This window comes from Microcaecilia unicolor, chromosome 4, assembly GCF_901765095.1.
Source record: "Microcaecilia unicolor chromosome 4, aMicUni1.1, whole genome shotgun sequence".
NCBI classification, from domain to species: domain Eukaryota; kingdom Metazoa; phylum Chordata; class Amphibia; order Gymnophiona; family Siphonopidae; genus Microcaecilia; species Microcaecilia unicolor.
Window position 1 is genome coordinate 350115218 of NC_044034.1, and position 19667 is coordinate 350134884.

Sequence of the window (19667 nt, forward strand, 5' to 3'; positions counted from 1 at the left end):
ACACCAATAAAAACCTTGGTTGTTCTAGAACCATGTGCATGAATTGTGGGAATGCCCCATAGCTGCCCATGACCTTTCCATGGCTGCGCTTCTTTTTTGGACCTGTGCCTAAATTTCTGCATGCAAATTTTTAATTAAATCCAATTAGCACCAACAATTGCTTAAGCCACTTAGTTCTAATTGGCTCATTATTCAATTAAATTGCACAAGCAAATTGGGCATGCACAATTTTTGATGACTTTTATAGATTTTGGGGATTTATGGCTGTAGTAAAATATGGCCTTACCGCACAAGCAAAACCTCTGCAAGGGGGCACGCTAAGGCCAGTTTTTGCCACTGCTTAGTAAAAGGACCTCTGTTTGAAGTAAATTTTCTGAGGTGCAAGTTGAAGCGTATTCTACTCATTGGGGCAGGAAAAGAATACAGAAAGCTGTTACTCAGAGTCATACTAATTAAGGGTTGGCAAGCGGCAATCCTGAATTACCGCTGGACTACCACAGCAGCCCAGTGCATGCTCTTTCCGGCATTACAGAAATTTAGTTCTGTATTTTTACTGCCTGCTTAGTGCGGGAGCCCTATGCCACCTCCTTGGGTGGTGGTAAGTACTCCTCCCTAAAATGGCTGTGCAGCAAGTGCAAATTTACAGCATGGCCATTTTTTCCCATCCTTTTTTACTCTCTGGTAAAAACGGGCCTTACATAGTAGATGATGACGGCAGAAAAAGACCCGCATGGTCCATCCAGTCTGCCCAACAAGATAAACTCGTGTATACCTTACCTTGATTTGTACCTGTCTTTTTCAGGGCACAGACCGTATAAGTCTGGCCAGCACTATCCCCTCCTCCCAACCACCAGCCCCGCCTCCCACCACTGGCTCTGGCACAGACCGTATGTCTGCCCAGCACTATTCCCCGCCTCCTCCCAACCACCAGTCCCGCTTCCCACCACCGGATCTGGCACAGACCTTATAAGTCTGCCCACCACTATCTTCGCCTCCCCACCACCAACCCCTCTTCCCCCCCACCGGCTCCTTGGCGCATGGCAAAAATGCTGTAGCTTGGTTAAAGGCCCCCTAACTTGTACTAAGTAATTATAAAATCTTCATGCTGTGTGCGTTAAGTCTTTGAATGAATCAGCCTATAAGTTTGCAGTTTAATGGATTAGATGGTATATTATCTCTGGGGTTGTTATAATCCTAGCCATGTCTACTCTTAGTAAATGATGTGGCTTATATTCCAACAGGGATCCTTGGGCCTCTCTTAGGGGCCCTTTTACCAAGCTGCAGTCAAAGGGGCCTTGTGCTAGCAGCAGTGGCCATTTTTGCCGCACACCAGGGCCCCTTTTTACCACAGTAGGTGAAAATTGTCAAAAATGAAATTGCCATATGGCCATTTGGGGGGGGGGGGGGAAGCACTTCCACCCGTTGAGGTGGCAGTAAGGGCTCCCACGCTAACCTAGCAGCACACGACACTGCCCAATTACTGCCAGGTTAACCCCCTGCGGAAAGATTTCCCAATATTTCTGCTAGCACTGGAAATGGTGCATGCTGGAGGTGGATCTACTGCTGTCACCTGTGTTGGACCGTCGGTAGTTCTGGGTTGCCGTACAGCAACCCTGTGTAAATAAGCGCATCAAAATCAGTAACAGAGTCCATCAGTCCCTGGAGCTCTCCTGCCTTTCAGCTTCCCAATCCCAAGGATTCTACTTTTCCGTACTGGAACTTGAATTTAATAAAATAAACCCCCCCCCAGAGACCATTTCTTTCTTATGTGTAAATCTTAAGTATGTAGTGGCATCAGGCAGTCCAGTAGGTTTTAAGTAACTAGTTTTTGTTTGGGGATTTGCTGTTGTAGTTAAACTCTGGAATTTGCTGCCGGAAAAGGTAGTTAAGGCGGTTAACTTAGCGGACTTCAAAAAAAGGGTTGGACGGCTTCCTGGAGGAAGAAGCCATAGAATGTTGTTGAATGGACGAGGGAATAATACAGTATTTCCAGGATGGGCGGGACAAATTGCTTGTTCTTTTGGCCGCTGTCGGTGACAGGGTGCTAGGCTCAATGGACCCTTGGTCTGTCCCAGCATGGCGATGCTTATGTACTTATGATAGACCTTCAAGGAAACTATGTTTTGATACTGTCTGCCGGAGAATGTTATGACTTTTACCCATACCAAAAAAAAATCATATATAAACATTTTATAGCGATATCTCTGCTAGAATTGAAGAGAGGAAATCTGTCCAAAATGTATTTCATAACAGGGGAGATCTGAACCGTCCTTGGACTGGTATTCCCAACGTGACAGACAGATCTGATTAATAACCTTCTTTGCAGCAACGGAATGTAGGGCACTGTTACAGTTTTATGGGATAAACGAATCATTTTATGAAAGGTTTGAAAGAAAGTTGGCTTGCGTTAGTGTTCTTGGCTTGATTCTGTACAATAATAAGACCAGATTTTTGCTTTTGGAATTATTTTTTGACTAGATGGCAACATTACAACAATAAAAGGAAACCAAGCTGACTGCAGTTTGTTTTTAACAAAGTGTGTTTTTCTACAGTCAGCAGTAGAAAAGAAAAATGATTAATGCGACTTAAAAATTAATGCGTAAAGGTCAAGGGTCCATTGTTCCAGTGGTGAAAAGGGCTACTTAAACTTCCAAACCCAATTCAGCAAAAATCAGGGAGTGTTGGTTTATCCATTTTCATGTAGTGATGGAGAAGGAATGAAACCTCACGTCAGTGGCGTTCCTAGGGGGGCTGACACCCGGGGCGGATCGCCGATGTACCCCGCCCCCCCCAGAACAGCGCAACGCCCCCCCCCCCGGTGAAAGAACCCCCCCCCCCCAGGTGCATGCCGCTGAGGGGGGGGGGGGGGGTGCCGCGCGCCTGCCGGCTCTTCGTTTTCATGCTCCCTCTGCCCCGGAACAGGAAGTAACCTGTTCCGGGGCAAAGGGAGCATGAAAACGAAGAGACGACAGGCGCGCGGCACCCCCCCAGCGGCGTGCACCCGGGGCAGACCGCCCCCCCTCCTTGGTATGCCACTGCCTCACGTGATCTTCAAGGAAGAAAAAAACAGTGAAGAAGTAGAACCTGCAGCAGGAGGCAACAAAGAACCGTCTGTCTTTAAAAGTTTATTAATATCCACAAGGGCACAGTAACATCCTTCATCTCAACTACATGTGTTTGTGACAAAAATGGGCTCTGGACTCGACATGGCCATGTTTTGGCGACGATGCCTACGTCAGGAGTCGCTTACTTCAAAGTGTTGTCACCCAATAATATTGTAGTGAGTCTCAACCTGTGTCTAATTCTAAGAAACAACAGCAGCAGCAAATAGATGACTTCATCAGCACCGTCCTCACAAATGTAGGTATCAGGGGTGTAGCCAGACCTCACGGTGAGAGGGGGCCAGCCCGAGGTTGGGGGCACATTTTGAGTCCCACCCCCCCCACCGCCATGCCTCGCCTCCTCGCCCCCCCCCACCGCCTCGCCCCCCCAACCCCTGCCAGCCAAAGCCTTCTTCAGCGCGGTCTCTGGCGCAGCCGCGCTCGGTGCCTGCCCCTGCTCTTTTTCTTCTTGCTCCTGTGCACGCTGAGAATCAGCATGCACAGGAGGAGCAAGAAGAAAGAAGAGCAGGGGGCAGGCAGCGAACGTGGATGCGCTGGAGGCCGCTGAATGTCAGCGTGCACAGGAGGAGCAAGAAGAAGAGCAGGGGGCAGGCAGCGAACGCAGCTGTGCCAGAGACTGCTGAGCGTCAGCGTGCACAGGAGAAGCCATAAGAAAGAACAGTAGGGGGCAGGCAGCGAATGTGGCTGCGCCGGAGACCACTGAGCATCAGCGTGCACAAGAGGAGCAAGAAGAAAGAAGAGCAGGGGCAGGTAGAGAACACGACTGCGCCGGAGACCGTGCTGAAGAAGGCTTCGGCTGGTGGGGGTTGGGGACCCCCGCCAGCCAAACCAGGGGCCCAGACGAAATTTGCGGGGGCCCACGCCCCCGTAGCTACGCCCCAGGTAGGTATGCAACTTTCTCGAATCGGGGGTATATGTACATAGGTGCCAACATTTCAAAATGATTGTGGGTGCTAAACACAATACAAATTACCCCTCCCTGGACACAATGAAGGAGCTTGCTCAATAGTGGGGTGCTCTAGTCTACACCCATTGTCACCCACAGAGCTGGCTCCCATGTCTATGTGTAGAGCAATATCAATAGCATTCCGCATGGGACGAATCACCCCAATTCTAATTAATTGTACTTGTACAAACCAATCTGTATTGTTCACACCGGAGTCTGTAACCAGCTCTCAGGAACTATGTAAGCCATATTGAGGCTACAAACAGGTGGGAAAATGTGGGACACAAATGTAACAAATAAAATAAATAAAAACAGTGATATTCGGCCACCCTACATCTATGCTGGGGAGTTTGACAGCTTTGTTACTGGCTTAAATTCAGCCGCATAGTTAATATGCATTGCCACTATCCCTACTAAGTCTATAAAAGTCGCCAAAAATCACGTGCACACATTGGGCATATGGAATTTAATTGAACAAGCCAATTAGTGTCAATAATTGGTATTAACAATTAGTTGGCACTAACTAGATTTTAATTGGAACTTACGTGTGTAAATTTAGACACAGGATCCATGCCTAAATTTCACACGTGAGTAAAAAAAAAAGGGGGGGTCACAGAAGTGGGAGGGTCATGGGCAGAGTGGGCGTGTTCCTAGCATTTACGTGCATTGTTATAGAATAACAGGGATACACGTCTAATTTAGGCACGTACATTTGAAACGTGTTTCAGCTGGTGCAAATGGCCGCACCTAAAGTTAGGCACGAGTCCCGGGTGTAAGCGTTATTCTATAAACCGCGCCTAACTTTAAGCGCAGCTTTTTTCAGCATCGTATATAAAATTCAGTCCTATAGTTATAGGTAGGCGGAATGCCCTAACTCAACCCCTCACCCTCTCCCAACACTATCTGAATAAAGCCAGCTGGGCCAGCGTTCAGCCCATGATGGTCAGCAGTTCTTAAGCCACTGACGGCCATGGGCAGCTTTAACCCCAGATGTTTGATGCTGGGCCATGTTTAGGCTTCGATATTGAGTAGCTGGGATCAGACACTGACCTGATAATTCAAGGCCAGCACCTGCATAAAGCAGGCAAAGGGAGAGCTGACTAGTTGAGCGCCGCTGAATATCAGTGGCTGGGACACTGAACGTGGCTTAAGTGGGCAGCAGCCTCTCCATGCTGTTTCAACCATGCCGAATATTGACCCCATTTTGTTTAGAGGGAATTTTCGATGCCACTATCTGTATACTGCTGCTGAAAAGTCATAGATAGGGGACTTATACATACATTAGTGGCTACCTAAACGTGGAAGTCCCTTTGAATAGGAAAAGGATCATTTCAGCCACATTTTCAAAAGACCTTCCAGTCATTTCTTGTTAACTGATGTTGTTTAGAAACAGGCTTTTTGGTTTCCTTCTGGGATGTTACAGGAGAAAAACGATACTGTACAGCAAACCTATTTTTTCAGTAGACGTGGTAAAGAAAGCCCACAATATGAAAATAGTTTTCACTTCTTTCTTGTAGTACCAAGTAGAGAAGTCAAGTGGTGTCATTCTCTAGCTGTCTTCTTAAGAGTTAATACGTTTTACACATTCCAATAAATATGTACTGTAGCGTAATTTTGTCTATACGGTCTATATTCTATATATAACACAGTATTCAGCATGGGAAAAATGGAAAGTTTTGTCATAATACACAGCAATGCGTGGCTTCGTCCTTTCTTCAATTAAAAGAAGAACAAACAGAAAAATTAACCTTCAGTCTTTAGCATTTCACTTCAAGGTCTGTGTTATGCCGGGAACACCAGAGTCTGGTATTTCTTTAGCCCTGAATGCTTCACGAGAGGTCCATTGAAGCCTGTTTGTGCAGTTCCTTGAAGGATCTCACAGCATTGAGGGGTGGTGGAGCTTAAACTTGCTTTTCATTCATGGTATCCATGGTAGTAACCTTCCTGATATCCCTGGTGATGGTAATTGTGGTAACCGTACTCATCTTCTGGGCAGCGCATCCCCAGTGATTGCTGAATAGCCATTTCCTGTCTTCGAAGTTGCATAGAGTCAATTAAATCATAAACAATGGCCATGGACCACATAGGTGAAGGATACCAGGACTTAACATTCCCATCTTTCCCTACAAGAAGCATTGAGAAATATTCTGGGCTAATTTGAAAATAGTTTCGTATATCTTTAACCAAGTAGCTTGGGAGATCTTCTCTGTCGACACTGGAACTTCCTAGAAGGGTAAGAAACAATGGCGTTTATTTCAATTGCAAGAAGAGAAAGAAACTTTGCCTTTTTTTTTTGTTTGACTGTATGATGAACATGAATTTTAAGGACGTATAAGTCAAAGTGACCCAGGCCCAGAATCAGTGAGCGCTGTAAAAAAATCAGCGCTGAGCGCTATTCTATAAAGGTCATTCCGACTTGAGCGCTCTTTATAGAATAGCGCTAGAGCCCATTCCCACGCTCAAATTTGGGCACCGGTATTCACGCCAGCTAAAACCTGGCGTAAACGCTAACGACCAACTCTTGGCATTTGAGTGCGGGAATGGCAGTATTCTATAACTCCGCGTGCAAATTTTTGGAATGCCCCTACCAAACCCCTGGCCATGACCCCTTTTGAGCTGCACCCTAGGGGGCCCTTTTACTAAAGGGATGGCGCACGGCAACGGGCTTGCTGCGTGCCAATCTGGAACTACCACTGGGCTACTGAAGGAGCCCGGAGGTGATCCTCACGCCCAGCATGTGCTTGAACTGGTTTGATTATCCCAGTTAGGCTCATGAGAAAGCCGTATTCGACGAAACGGGACCCCGTCGGACTTAAAGGACTAAAAGATAAGGGCTTGCCGTTTCACAAATTACGCTATGTGAGTTAAAATTACAATAATTTGTGGATTCAAAAAGGAATTGTGAAGGAGGTTTTTTTTACGCCGATGAAGATCTTACCCCCACACAATCAGAATAAAATAAGTTCTGCATAGGGGACACAGAGGCCTTTTTCCTCCACAACTGTGTAAAATAGATTGCCACGTTATTGTCTAAACCACCCTTGGAGGATTTAACAATATCAGTTTTGAATAGGGTGATCAAGACCCATTTAATAGTAAAAGGCTTTCTTCCAAAGTACACATATTGAAATCTTCATGACGAAGACCACTGACCATTTTAGTAGCTGCCCTCTGGACCAACTCCATCCTGTTTATATCTTTTTGATGGTGCGGCCTCCAGAAGTCAACGCGTCCAAGTTGGTGGTTATGAAATCGCCCAGGGTATATGAGCATCAAAGTAGGTGATTAGAAAGCACAGGGACCCTTTTTACTAAGCCGTGTAAGCTTCTACACGTGCCAAAATGGAGCTACCACATGGCTACCGTGTGGCTCTTGCGGTAATTTCATTTTTGGTGCGCGGCCGAAAAATAATTCTTCTTTTCTGCCACACGCGCCAAGTGGCATTTGGCGCACATAGGTCATTACCACCCGGTTACCGCGTGAGACTTTGCCGCTAAGTCAACGGCTGGCGGTAAAGGTCTCAGACCCAAAATGGACGCGCGGCAATTTTCATTTTGCCACACGTCCATTTTCGGCAAAAATATTTTTAAAAGGCCTTTTTTACAAGTGCACAGAAAAATGATTCTGCGCGCACCCACAACCCGTGCCTACACTACCGCAGGCCATTTTTCAGCGCACCTTAGTATAAGGACCCCATGATGACTATTTTACTAGCATATATGCACCAGGGGCGTAGCCAGACTTTGGCGGGAGGGGGATCCAGAGCCTGAGGTGAGGGGACACATTTTAGCCCCCGCCGCCACCACCACCAACTTTGACCCCCCCCTGCCGACAACCCTCTCGACCCCCCTCCCGCCACCAACCCTCCCCCGCCATCGCCTACTTTTGCTGGCGGGGGACCCCAGCCCTCGCCAGCCGAGGTCCTCTTCTTCCCGCGCAAAGCTTTGTTCTGAGTCTGACGTCCTGCATGTTGTACTGAGAACAAAGCTTTGCGCGGGAAGAAGAGGACCTCGGCTGGCGGGAGTTGGGGTCCCCCGCCAGCAAAGGTAGGCGACGGCGGGTTGGCGGTGGGAGGGGGGGTCGAGAGGGTCGTTGGCAGGGAAGTCCAGGGCCAAATCTCCGGGGGCCCAGGCCCCCGTGGCCCCACGTAGCTACGCCACTGATATGCACACATACAAAGTTAGGTTCTTGCTATGATTTCTCTTAGGCTTACAGTTTAGATTTAAAAACATCAACCTGTTTCTCTACGAATGTTTTCTTCACTCACACCATGCCCAGGTGGCGGGGATGTGCTCTACCCCTAAGAACTGCAGCGACATCACAGATCAATCATACTGGACCTACCCTCCCAGTCTGTTGGTTTCCAGCTCAGAATCTTGTAAGATTTCCCCTACATTTCTAACTTAGAAACTCCGAGAATCAGGAGCCCTAATTATAAGCAGCGAACCTGTGGTTACTGGGAGACAGAGTAGTTTGCCCAGAGTTACAAAGATTTCCAGAAGTGGAAGAGATGTGAGCGTCCCAGGAGTCTTCTGGATTCCAGTTCAGTACATTCACCACCAGATCACACTAATCTCTTTCCATTGCACTAGAAAGTATTATATATACCGTGCTTATCCCGTTTACAATTCTTCTCTTAGGTGTGCATTAAAGAAGTGAAGGCAACGACTTACCATTGATAGGATATAATTCTAAAACTCCGCCTCCATCCACTCCAATCCCAAGTAGTTTCAGAATGGCTATGTGACGCAAGCCTATGGACACAAATGAAAGAAAAGGAGATAATTAGACAGGACACAAGAGCAGCTTTCATCGCTTTCCAGAAGGAAGTTACAAATGGGGAAAGGACACGCCTTGCTGAGTTCAGAACTCTGTGGATTGGCATCGTGTCAAAACAGACAGAAAGGCCGACGTAATGACATGCCCATCATTGCTCAGAGGCAACTTTGCATGCTGAAAGGGCAAATAAGGGGGTCCTTTTACTAAGCCGCAGTAAAAAAAATGGCCTGCGGTAGTGCGAGCGCATCTTTTGGGAGTGCGCTGGGCCATTTGTCTACCACGGCTGGGGAAAAGGCAATTTTTTAATGGTCCGGGAAATGGGTGTGCACTGGAATTAAAACCAGCACGTGTCTATTTACGGCCTGAGCCCTTACCGCCACCATTGGAGCTCGCAGTAAGGGCTGGCGCGCTACCTGTGTGGTAACCAGGCAGCGCGTGCTAACTGCCAATTAACGCTGGGAACCCCCCCCCCCCCCCCCCGTGGTAGAAAATAGAAAAATATTTTCTACTGCAGGTTTTGGTGCTCGCCAAACTCAGAATTACCACCACCCCCAAGCGCTAGCCCAGTGGTAGTGCTGATTTGGCGCACGCTACCCGTGCGTTAGTTCTCCCGTGTGCTAATGTGTGTTAGATTTTGTTCATTCCAATGAACCAAGGGTGTAGCTACGTGGGGCCACGGGGGCATGGGCCCCCATAGATTTGGCCATGCCCCCCCCCCCCGCCGCCAACCCCTTCGACCCCCACACCCTCCCCCGCTGCCGCCGTTGGGTACCTTTGCTGGTGGGGGTCCCCAACCCTCGCCAGCCGAAGTCCTATTCTCTGGCGTGGCCGTGTTGCTGATCTGTAAGGCTTCTGTTTCTATGAGTCTCACAGAAACAGAAGCCTGCCCTTGCAGATCCACAACGCGGCTGCACAGGCTTCTGTTTCTGTGTCATGTTCCCTGCCTGCGCAAGGTATGGGCATCTGAAGAGATGGCGGCCATCTTGGATTTGGGCATATCCAGGAGGGGGCGGCCATCTCAGAGGTGGGCGTCTTAGGAGGGGGCGGCCATCTTGGTGTTGGGCAGCCGCAGGAAGGAAGCCCATGTTTGGGCTTGAGGGCGTCTCCGTTTGGGGCAGCCATATTGGAGACAGCTGTGCATGTTTGGGCCTAATTCCTGCACTATTTAAAGCCAGGCCACCAGTCCTCCCATGCTTCGGCTTCTATTCAGTTCTCTGGGTAGTTGCAGTGCTTCTGGTTCTTCTTCTGTTTGCTGCCTGGTATTGACCTTTGCCTGATCCTGGACTTTCTACCGATTGCTGCCTGGTATTGACCTTTTGCCTGATCCTGGATTTTCTACTGTTTGCTGCCTGGTATTGACCTTCGCCTGATTCTGGATTTGCTTCTGTCTGCTGCCTGGTATTGACCTTTGCCTGATCCTAGATTTTCTACTGCTTGCTGCCTGGTATTGACCTTCGCCTGATTCTGGATTTGCTTCTGTCTGCTGCCTGATATTGACCACTGTTTGTGCCTGGACCTTCTTTGCCCGCTGCCTGGCTGTGCCCCGTGGACTCTGTTCTGGACTTAGTTCTTCCTGCTGTTGGCTTCCTGCACCTGGGGGCTCAACCCCTGGAGAATGGAGGGAGACACAGGGGGAACTTAGGGTTGGCCGACAGCTCGGTGGGAATTCTTCCTCCATCGGGCACAAGGGCTCACATCTACACTTGGCGTGCCTGACATTCTGTGAGTCTGATGCTGTACGTGCAGGACGTCAAACTCATAGAAACAGAAGCCTGCTCTTGCAGATCAGCAACACGGCCGCACCGGAGAAGAGGACTTCAGCTGGCGGGGGTTGGGGACCCCGCCAGCAAAGGCACCCGACCGGGGGGGGGGGGGGGGAGGGTTGGCGGGGTGTCGAAAGGGTTGGCACCGTGGGAGGGGGGTCAAAAATGGCAGCAGGGGGTTAAAAAATGGCGGGGGGGGGGGGCTAAAATGTGCCCCCTCACCTCGGGCTCTGGTCCCCCCTCCCGCCGAAGTCTGGCTACGCCCCTGCAATGAATCATCACCAGACAGTGGACTATCCCGGTTCTAAGAACAGCATATGTTTGAAAAAAAAAATGTTGAGCTTCAGAATCTATTTCTTTTGCAAAATTTAAACTGAGCATGTATAGCCCAGGAGTCATATAGCAGGGACCTAATATAACATACAAGCACGTTTTATAATACAGTCATGCTGAAAGCCACCTAAAGAACGGGGTCGGGGTACTGTGCATCAAAGGATCCAGTGACAAGAACTGAGAAGATTGAGCCTGTTATCAGTGTAATCATTTCAGCTGAGGACCGGCAAGCTATCAATGTAACATGCTGTTTGGAAGAGTACACCAAAATCTGCTTCGTTCGACATCATGTGCATGGGGAAAAGATATACACAAGACCAGAAGGGGAGGTTTGAGGAAACCAAAGCTTTACTGACGTCAGCCAAGCAAAAGAGGTTACGATTATCAGTTCCCTAGAGAATAGCTAACAGGATACACACAAAGAGGAAGGAAAAGGGAATGCGCCGAGTGAACATTACAGAACTAGATTTTTCAAAAACATATTTCATGGCGTTTTGAATCAGAGATGCTACAAAGTTGAAGACTGCACAGTAAAAAACCAAGTGGCCCGTTTACCAAATGGGGATAAAAGGTGGACCACGGTGGCGTCAACACATGGGTTGCTGCACACCGCGACCACCTTTTGCCGCCGCTGGCAAAAGTGGCTTTTTCCACAGGAGGCAGTAAATGGCCTTGTGGCAATTAAAAGATTGCTACATGGCCATTTACTGCTGGAGCGATTGCCACCTGGCACACGAGTATATTTTCTAGCATCAGGAATTCCGCGCAGGAAAGCCGGAACTATCACCAGGCTCCTGGGTGAGCCCGGCAGTAGGACCGAATCACTGCACACCAATGAGGTGACGAGGACACCCCCATACCCTCGATGTGGTGAAGAAGTCACTCCACACAACAATCTGGCCCTCACCAACTCACAAACCCCACCCCCTGCCCTACAAACCCTGCCTTCGTCTATTATCTCCCTACTCCCTATCCGCCTGGGACTCACCCGAGGGGGGTGGGGGGTGGGATCTGCATTGGTGTCAGGTGGGTCACAGGCAACAGTGATCCTCCTTTGCCACTTGAAGTCTTGGCAGCCATTTTCAAGAAGCAGCAGCAGAGAGGTCAGCAACAGCGGGCAGGGAAGAGTGCGGCTCTTTCCTGCCCCAAGAAGGCCACTAAACCACCAGGGTGCACTACAGTAGGTTCGGGGGGGTGGGGGGGGGGAGGGGGGTAAGAAGGCCAGCCCGCTAGTCCAGAAAAACCAGACAAATGGGCTGGCTGAAAAGAACCTCTTGGACCCCCGACAGTCCCTTGAAAAGGAGGATACGGCCAGTGAAATCCAGACATATAGTAACCCTAGGTTTCTGGATTTTTATCTGGCCCCAGCCTGCGCCCTGCTCAGTCTGTGTGATTAAGAAATTTGCAATGCTTTGGATTTTTCTTTGTGGCCCTCTAGGCTCAGGTGTCCTGACCCGCGAGGAGCTAGCTGGGGCCTGAACTGTGTTGTGCTGAGATCAGGGTTACACCCATGTCCGGATTTATCTTGTTGTACACCACCTTGGGTGAATTTCCTCAGAAGAATCCTAAAAAATAAATGCTGTTAAAAAATGACATTAGAAAGCATGAAGTCGACTTGGTTAACTTCTGCTGTATATCAACCAGAAGTAAATAGTAGTAATAAACAATATTAAGTGCATTTTTATAATATACCACTGCATACGGATCCAGCTTCTCCTATATAAGCACACAACTATGGAACGCATTACCGAAAGCCATAAAGACAACGCAAGACCACCTCAACTTCTGGAAATCACTAAAGACCGATCTGTTCGAAAAGGCATCACTACTGATCCAACTTAAGTGCCTGAACTCAGCAACACAACGAAACCAAAACTTGCAATGAACAATATATTACTCTTCTTCTCTTGATTCTCTAACGTTTGTTGTTGTTTGTTTGTTACATTTGTACCCCGCGCTCTCTCACTCATGGCAGGCTCAATGCGGCTTACATGGGGCAATGGAGGGTTAAGTGACTTGCCCAGAGTCACAAGGAGCTGCCTGTGCCTGAAGTGGGAATCAAACTCAGTTCCCCAGGACCAAAGTCCACCACCCTAACCACTAGGCCACTCCTCTTCTCTCCTGTAACAACATCAGTGGTGTAGCAAGGGGGGAGGAGGGGTGGTCCGTCCTGGGTGTCAGCTCAGGGCGGGGGGTGCTCCCTGCCAGCTCTCCCCCCTCGGCGAATCGACACCCCCCCCAACCAGCTCCCGCACCCTTCCTTTAAAAAGAATATCGGGAGGCGAGGCGCAGCGCCTCGCGCCTGCCCTGCACATAAAAGAAATGTGGACTGTCGGGCCTTCTCTCGCTCTGTCTGTCCCACCCTTGCGGAAATAGGAAGTTGCGTCAGCGGAGGGCGGGACAGACAGAGCGAGAGAAGGCCCGACAGTCCACATTTCTTTTATGTGCAGGGCAGGCGCGAGGCGCTGCGACTCGCCTCCCGCTATTCTTTTTAAAGGTAGGGTGTGGGAGCTGGTCGTCGGGGGGGGAGGGGGGTGTCATCGTGCTGCACCCGGGGCGGGGGTGCAACGGCGAACCGCCCCGCCCCGGGTGGCAGCCCCCCCTGCTACGCCACTGAACAACATCACTCTGTATTTGTTTCATCACCGGAGGTGGCTAACACCTCAAGGTACTATGTAAGCCACATTGAGCCTGCAAACAGGTGGGAAAATGTGGGGTACAAATGCAACAAATAAATAAATAAATTCCACAAAACAAAAGGAGCAAGTTCCCACAAACCATCCTTATATTTTGATCAAAGTACAGGAAAATATAGGTTTTAACTGCTCCCAGTTTCAGCCTAATTCATGTCCCTATAACCAGCCCCTCCAAATGACACACTGATTATGATTTATAACAACTTACTACTCTACCTATGAAACGTTATTCCGTTATTATACTTCCTACAAGCATTAAAGAACAACAACATGGATGCAGCAGCCCGTCTCTTGCTTTTATCCAACTTCGTTGGTTTCCTGCAGCCAGCAGTGATTCATAATCAGAGGCTGTCTCTGTGGCTTTTCTTCTGCTGCGTCCCGCCATCTCTACTGCAACTTCCTGTTTTGATGCTAAACAGGAAGTTGTAGTAGAGGGCAGGACATGGCAGGAGGAAGGCCACGGAGGCAGTCTCTTACTGTGAATCGCTGCCGGCTGCAGGGTCCTGTAAGTGAGACCTGCAGGGAGGAAAACGGGAAGGGAGGAAAGGATTTCTTTACTACGAGAACAAAACTTTTCACCGTTCCTGCGGGGTGGTAAAAAGGTTTGTTCTCACATCCCTCTAAAGTGAGAGCACATTGATCTTAAGCGAGCGACACTCCTGATTTGTATGAGCAATCGCTCACGTGCTCACCTCTGATGTAACTTCCTGTTCTGGGGCGGGGAACTGGCGGAGCCGACAGCTGTGTCACTGCTTCCTGCTCTCCCAGGAGGTAAGAGTGATGCGCCGGGGGGAGGTGTGATGCTCTGGTGGGGGGGGAAGCAGCAGCGATCTACCCCGGGTGGCAGCCGAGCTAGGAACACCACTGAGCATATAGCATAGCTTTCTCCAACATTAACTTTTATTAACTCTGAACTCCTCCCCTACTGTCATTCAATAGCAAGAAACATTTCCCTCAACACTTTCCCATAAACACTCCCCCTTGGGCTTCACACTCTTCCTTTCCAACCCACTTACTACTACTACTACTACTATTTAGCATTTCTATAGCGCTACAAGGCGTACACAGCGCTGCACAAACATAGAAGAAAGACAGTCCCTGCTCAAAGAGCTTACAATCTAATAGACAAAAAATAAATAAAGTAAGCAAATCAAATCAATTAATGTGAACGGGAAGGAGGAGAGGGGGGTAGGTGGAGGCTCAGTCCACCAATAAGAGCCAACCTCATCAGTGATGTCACAATGGCTTGATTGCCTGATACTTGGCTCACTTCTGATATTGTGATGTCATAAGGGAAAGGGGGAAAGGGAAATGGGACTTGATATACCACCTTTCTGAGGTTTTTGCAACTACATTCAAAGCGGTTTACATATATTCAGGTACTTATTTGTACCTGGGGCAATGGAGGGTTTAGTGACTTACCCAGAGTCACAAGGAGCTGCACTGCACTAACCAATAGGCTACTCCTCTACTACTACTACTATTTAGCATTTCTATAGCGCTACAAGGCGTACGCAGCGCTGCACAAACATAGAAGAAAGACAGTCCCTGCTCAGAGCTTACAATCTAATAGACAAAAAATAAATAAAGTTAGCAAATCAAATCAATTAATGTGGACGGGAAGGAAGAGAGGAGGGTAGGTGGAGGCAAGTGGTTACAAGTGGTTACGAGTCAAAAGCAATGTTAAAGAGGTGGGCTTTCAGTCTAGATTTAAAGGTGGCCAAGGATGGGGCAAGACGTAGGGGCTCAGGAAGTTTATTCCAGGCGTAGGGTGCAGTGAGACAGAAGGTGCGAAGTCTGGAGTTGGCACTAGTGGAGAAGGGAACAGATAAGAAGGATTTATCCATGGAACGGAGTGCACGGGAAGGGGTGTAGGGAAGGACGAGTGTGGAGAGATACTGGGGAGCAGCAGAGTGAGTACATTTATAGGTTAGTAGAAGAAGTTTGAACAGGATGCGAAAACGGATAGGGAGCCAGTGAAGGGTCTTGAGGAGAGGGGTAGTATGACTAAAGCGACCCTGGCGGAAGACGAGACGGGCAGCAGAGTTTTGAACCGACTGGAGAGGGGAAAGGTGACTAAGTGGGAGGCCAGCAAGAAGCAGATTGCAGTAGTCTTAACGAGAGGTGACAAGGGTGTGGATGAGGGTTTTGGTAGAGTGCTCGGAAAGAAAGGGGCGGATTTTACGGATGTTGTAAAGAAAGAAACGACAGGTCTTGGCGGTCTGCTGGATATGAGCAGAGAAGGAGAGAGAAGAGTCAAAGATGACCCCAAGGTTTCGAGCTGAGGAGACAGGGAGAATGAGAGAGCAATCAACAGAAATAAAAAATGGGGGGAGCGGGGAGGTGGGTTTGGGGGGGGGGAAATGAGAAGCTCGGTTTTGGTCCGCCCCCCCCCCACCCCCAGTGACTCTAGAGAGGGGCTCTCATCTCTTCAGTAATCCCCATTATAATGGGGGATTACAAAGACAATAGTAAATATTAACAGAAAAACATATTCAAATAGCAGAAGATATTATGGCATAGTATGCTACTGAGTTAAAAAACTATACATTTAAAAAAAGGAAAAAGCCTCAGACGTCTGTGGTACGTAATACTTCATACAGCACCCTACAGACAATCTTTATCATCAGCCAAAAAACCTCTCCACCAGAGGCGTAGCCAGACTCAGTATTTTGGATGGGCCCAGAGGTAAATTGGATGGGCCCTTCCACACGCACTTGCTGCCCCCTCCACCCCACCCCATACCACACCACAAATATCTTCCCAGAGATATTTTTTAAGAACATAGATATTTTTTCACCTGTCCCACATCTCCTCCCTCTCCCCTTGGCATTCTGGCATCTGCGCTCCTGTCTCTGAACCCCGTCCCTCCCTGGTGTACCGTAAAGGCATCCTTGGACCCTGCAATGATCCGTTCTCGCTGCTTGCGCTGCACCCACAGGCTTCCATCTGCCGTGTCCCGCCCTCGCTGACATCACTGCCTGTTTCCCGTCTGGAAGAATGCGACAAAAGGAAGCCTGCAGGGCTGGCACAGGCAGCAAGAACGAATGGCTGCAGGTGCCGAGGATGACTGTATTGACACTGCGGAGGGATGGGGTTCAGAGACAGCGCAGATGCCGGGATGCCGCGGAGGAGATGGGGGAAGACAGCAGCGTGGCGCTGCCGCTGGGTGGGCCTGAGCCAAGAATGGGTGGGCCTGTGCCCACCCAGGCCCACCAGTAGCTACGCCACTGCTCTCCACCATCCTTAAACATCAAAAATTCTTTAAAATTATTATTTTTAAAATTTTGCTTCTCTGTATCCATCCAGCTTATAATCAAAAGTAATCGCCGGCTATTTCCCGACACAAATCGGGATATGGCTGGCGATTTCGCAAAAGCGGCGAAAAGCGTATAATCGAAAGCTACATTTGTGATAGCTTCGCCGCTTTCCCTTCGCCGCGCCGGCGAAAGTTCAAAGGGGCATGTTGGCGGCGAAGCGAAGGCGGGACATGGGCAGGCTTGGGCGTGGCTACCAGATGGCCGGCTTTCGCGGATAATGGAAAAATAAATCCCGGCGATAAGCAGTATTTCACCGGGTTTACTTGGTCCTTTTATTTTCACGACCAAGCCTCAAAAAGGTGCCCCTACTGACCAGATGACCACCGGAGAGAATGGGGGATGACCTCCCCTTACTCCCCCAGTGGTCGCCAACCCCCTCCCACACTAAAATTATTAAAATACAAACCTTTTTTGCCAGCCTGTATGCCAGCCTCAAATGTCATACCCAGCACCCTGACAGCAGTATGCAGGTCCCTGGAACAGTTGTTGTTGGTTGCAGTGGACTGCAGAAAGGCAGAGCCAGGCCCATCCCCCCCCCCTACCTGTTCCACTTGTGGTGGGTACTGTTGAGCCCTCCCAAACCCCCCAAAACCCACTGTACCCACATGTAGGTGCCCCCCTTCAGCCCTTAAGGCTAGGGTACTGGTGCACACTTGTGAGCAGTGGGTTTTGGAGGGGATTTAGGGGACTCAGCACACAAGGGAAGGGTGCTATGCACCTGGAAGCTAATTTGGTTGTTTATAAAAGATGTTTGAAGTGCCCCCTAGGGTGCCCGGTTGGTGTCCTGGCATGTGAGGGGGACCATTGCACTACAAATGCTGACTCCTCCCATGGCCAAATGCCTTGGATTTCGCCGGGTTTGAGATCGGCGGCAGTTTTTTCCATTATCGCGGAAAAACAAGAGTGGCGATTCAAACCCGGCGAAATCCAAGGCATTTCGCCGGTCCACACCGTATTATCGAAAAAAAAGATGGCCGGCCATCTTTTTTGAAAATACGGTTCCGGCCAGCTGTTGCGCCGCCACCAAAATAGATCGCCGGCGACCTATTTCGCCTGCGACGTTCGATTATTCCCCTCCATATCACCTAAAAAGCACACTTATCTTTCTTTTTTGTATCAGCCAACGGGAACCCTTTTCACTCAACGGCTTCTTCAGGGGTTATATGTGCTATCATATTCGCCTGATAAACAGCTTGTTGGTTAGCTGCAAAAATACTTTACCTAGATTACAAATGCAGATGAAGCAAGAGAATTCCCAAGAATCCTAAATCTTCAGCTCAAGCCAATGCTGTGCTAAGTGTCAAGGAATCTTTGCCTTCGTTCACATGAAACTGGAATGGAGAAGCGGAGCTTTCACCAGACAGGTGGCCAGCTGGGTCGCCATGCGTGGGGTGGGGTGGGGGAATGAGAAGACGGAGGAAAGCGGGGCAACCACTGCTTGGCCCCTTTTCATAAACTCACTCCACCCCTGGACATCTGCACACACTTCCCAGGCCAATAGTGGCCTGGCCTGGCCCTCATGGGATGTGGCGCAGCCAGCTGGAGAAGAAAGCGCTGTGGGAGGCGGAAGGCAACATCACAAATTCATTCAGTGATGGCCCTGGTGGAGAAGGTTACAGACTGAATGCATTTGGCTTCTGCAAGGGAAATCCATTCAAATTAAGGTCAGAATGTGTGCTTAGAGCTAACCTCTGCGGTTCTTCTGACTTACCCAAATTACAGGCCTGTCCGCTGAAGGCGTAAAGCTGATGTTGATAGGCCCATTCTTCATCATTGGGGGCAGAGATAACAACCAGTCGTCTCCTCCATCGGAACCTGCAAGGAGAAGAAAAAGCCTTCTTAGCATGTCCCAGAAGTCTAACTAAATATATTTCAATCATACGATAGTTCCAGTCAGGGCCGTGCCTAGGGTCTCTGGCGCCCCCCTGCAGACTATCAATTGGCGCCCCCCCCCCCCCCCCCCCCGTGAAAATGATCACGCCCCCCCCCCCCATGAAAATGATCGCTCACCACTTGCCACACTGAAAGGAATTGTCAGCAATATTCTTAGAAACAAATTGGTATACATTGCAAAATAAGATAGCAGATGTAAATTCTCAAAGTGGACATATTCCAAATGCTAAAATGAAAATAAAATGATTTTTTTTCTACCTTTGTTGTCTGGTGACTTTCTTTTTTCAATCATGCTGGTCCAGTATCTGATTCTGCTGCTATCTGTCCTCTTAACTCCATTTCCAGGGCTTCCTTTCCATTTATTTCTTTACTTTTCTCCTTTCTTCTTCATTTCTTGCTCTATATCCATTTCCAGCAATTTCTCCTCTCTCCCTGGGTCCTGCCCTCCCATCCATGTCCATTCTTGTCCCTCTCTGCCCTTCCCTCCTCCATCCATAGCCAGCAATCCTCCTCTCTCCCCTCCCCTCCATTTCCAGCAATTTGTCCTCTCCCTGGGCCCCCATGTCCATCCTTGTCCCTCTCTGCCCTTCCCTCCTCCATCCATAGCCAGCAATCCTCTCTCCCCTCCCCTTCCAGCAATTTGTCCTCTCCCTGGGCCCTGCCCTCCCATCGATGCCTCTCTGCCCTCCCATCCATGCCTCTCTGCCCTTCCCTCCGCGCCCTGGGGCCTTTAAATCTTTTACTTCTGGTCGCAGCAGCGTCAGTGAAAGCGGAGCGCTGCCGACATCTCCCTTCCCTTTGCGCTCTTGGTTCCC

The 19667-nt window shown here is 49.2% G+C and overlaps 1 protein-coding gene across 1 annotated transcript in view; it reads right to left on the reverse strand.

The window, feature by feature from the left end:
• Positions 1 to 4682: 4682 nt before the first annotated feature.
• The window catches only part of CCDC80 (coiled-coil domain containing 80), a 43368-nt gene continuing 28383 nt past the window's right edge, over positions 4683 to 19667 (reverse strand). Inside the window, exons 6-8 of the mRNA XM_030202239.1 lie at positions 18671 to 18774; positions 8742 to 8822; positions 4683 to 6293 (exon numbers count right to left, since the gene is read on the reverse strand). Of these exons, the coding sequence (XP_030058099.1) occupies positions 5983 to 6293; positions 8742 to 8822; positions 18671 to 18774 (496 nt within the window). The 3' untranslated portion in view covers positions 4683 to 5982. The remainder of the gene's footprint in view (positions 6294 to 8741; positions 8823 to 18670; positions 18775 to 19667) is intronic.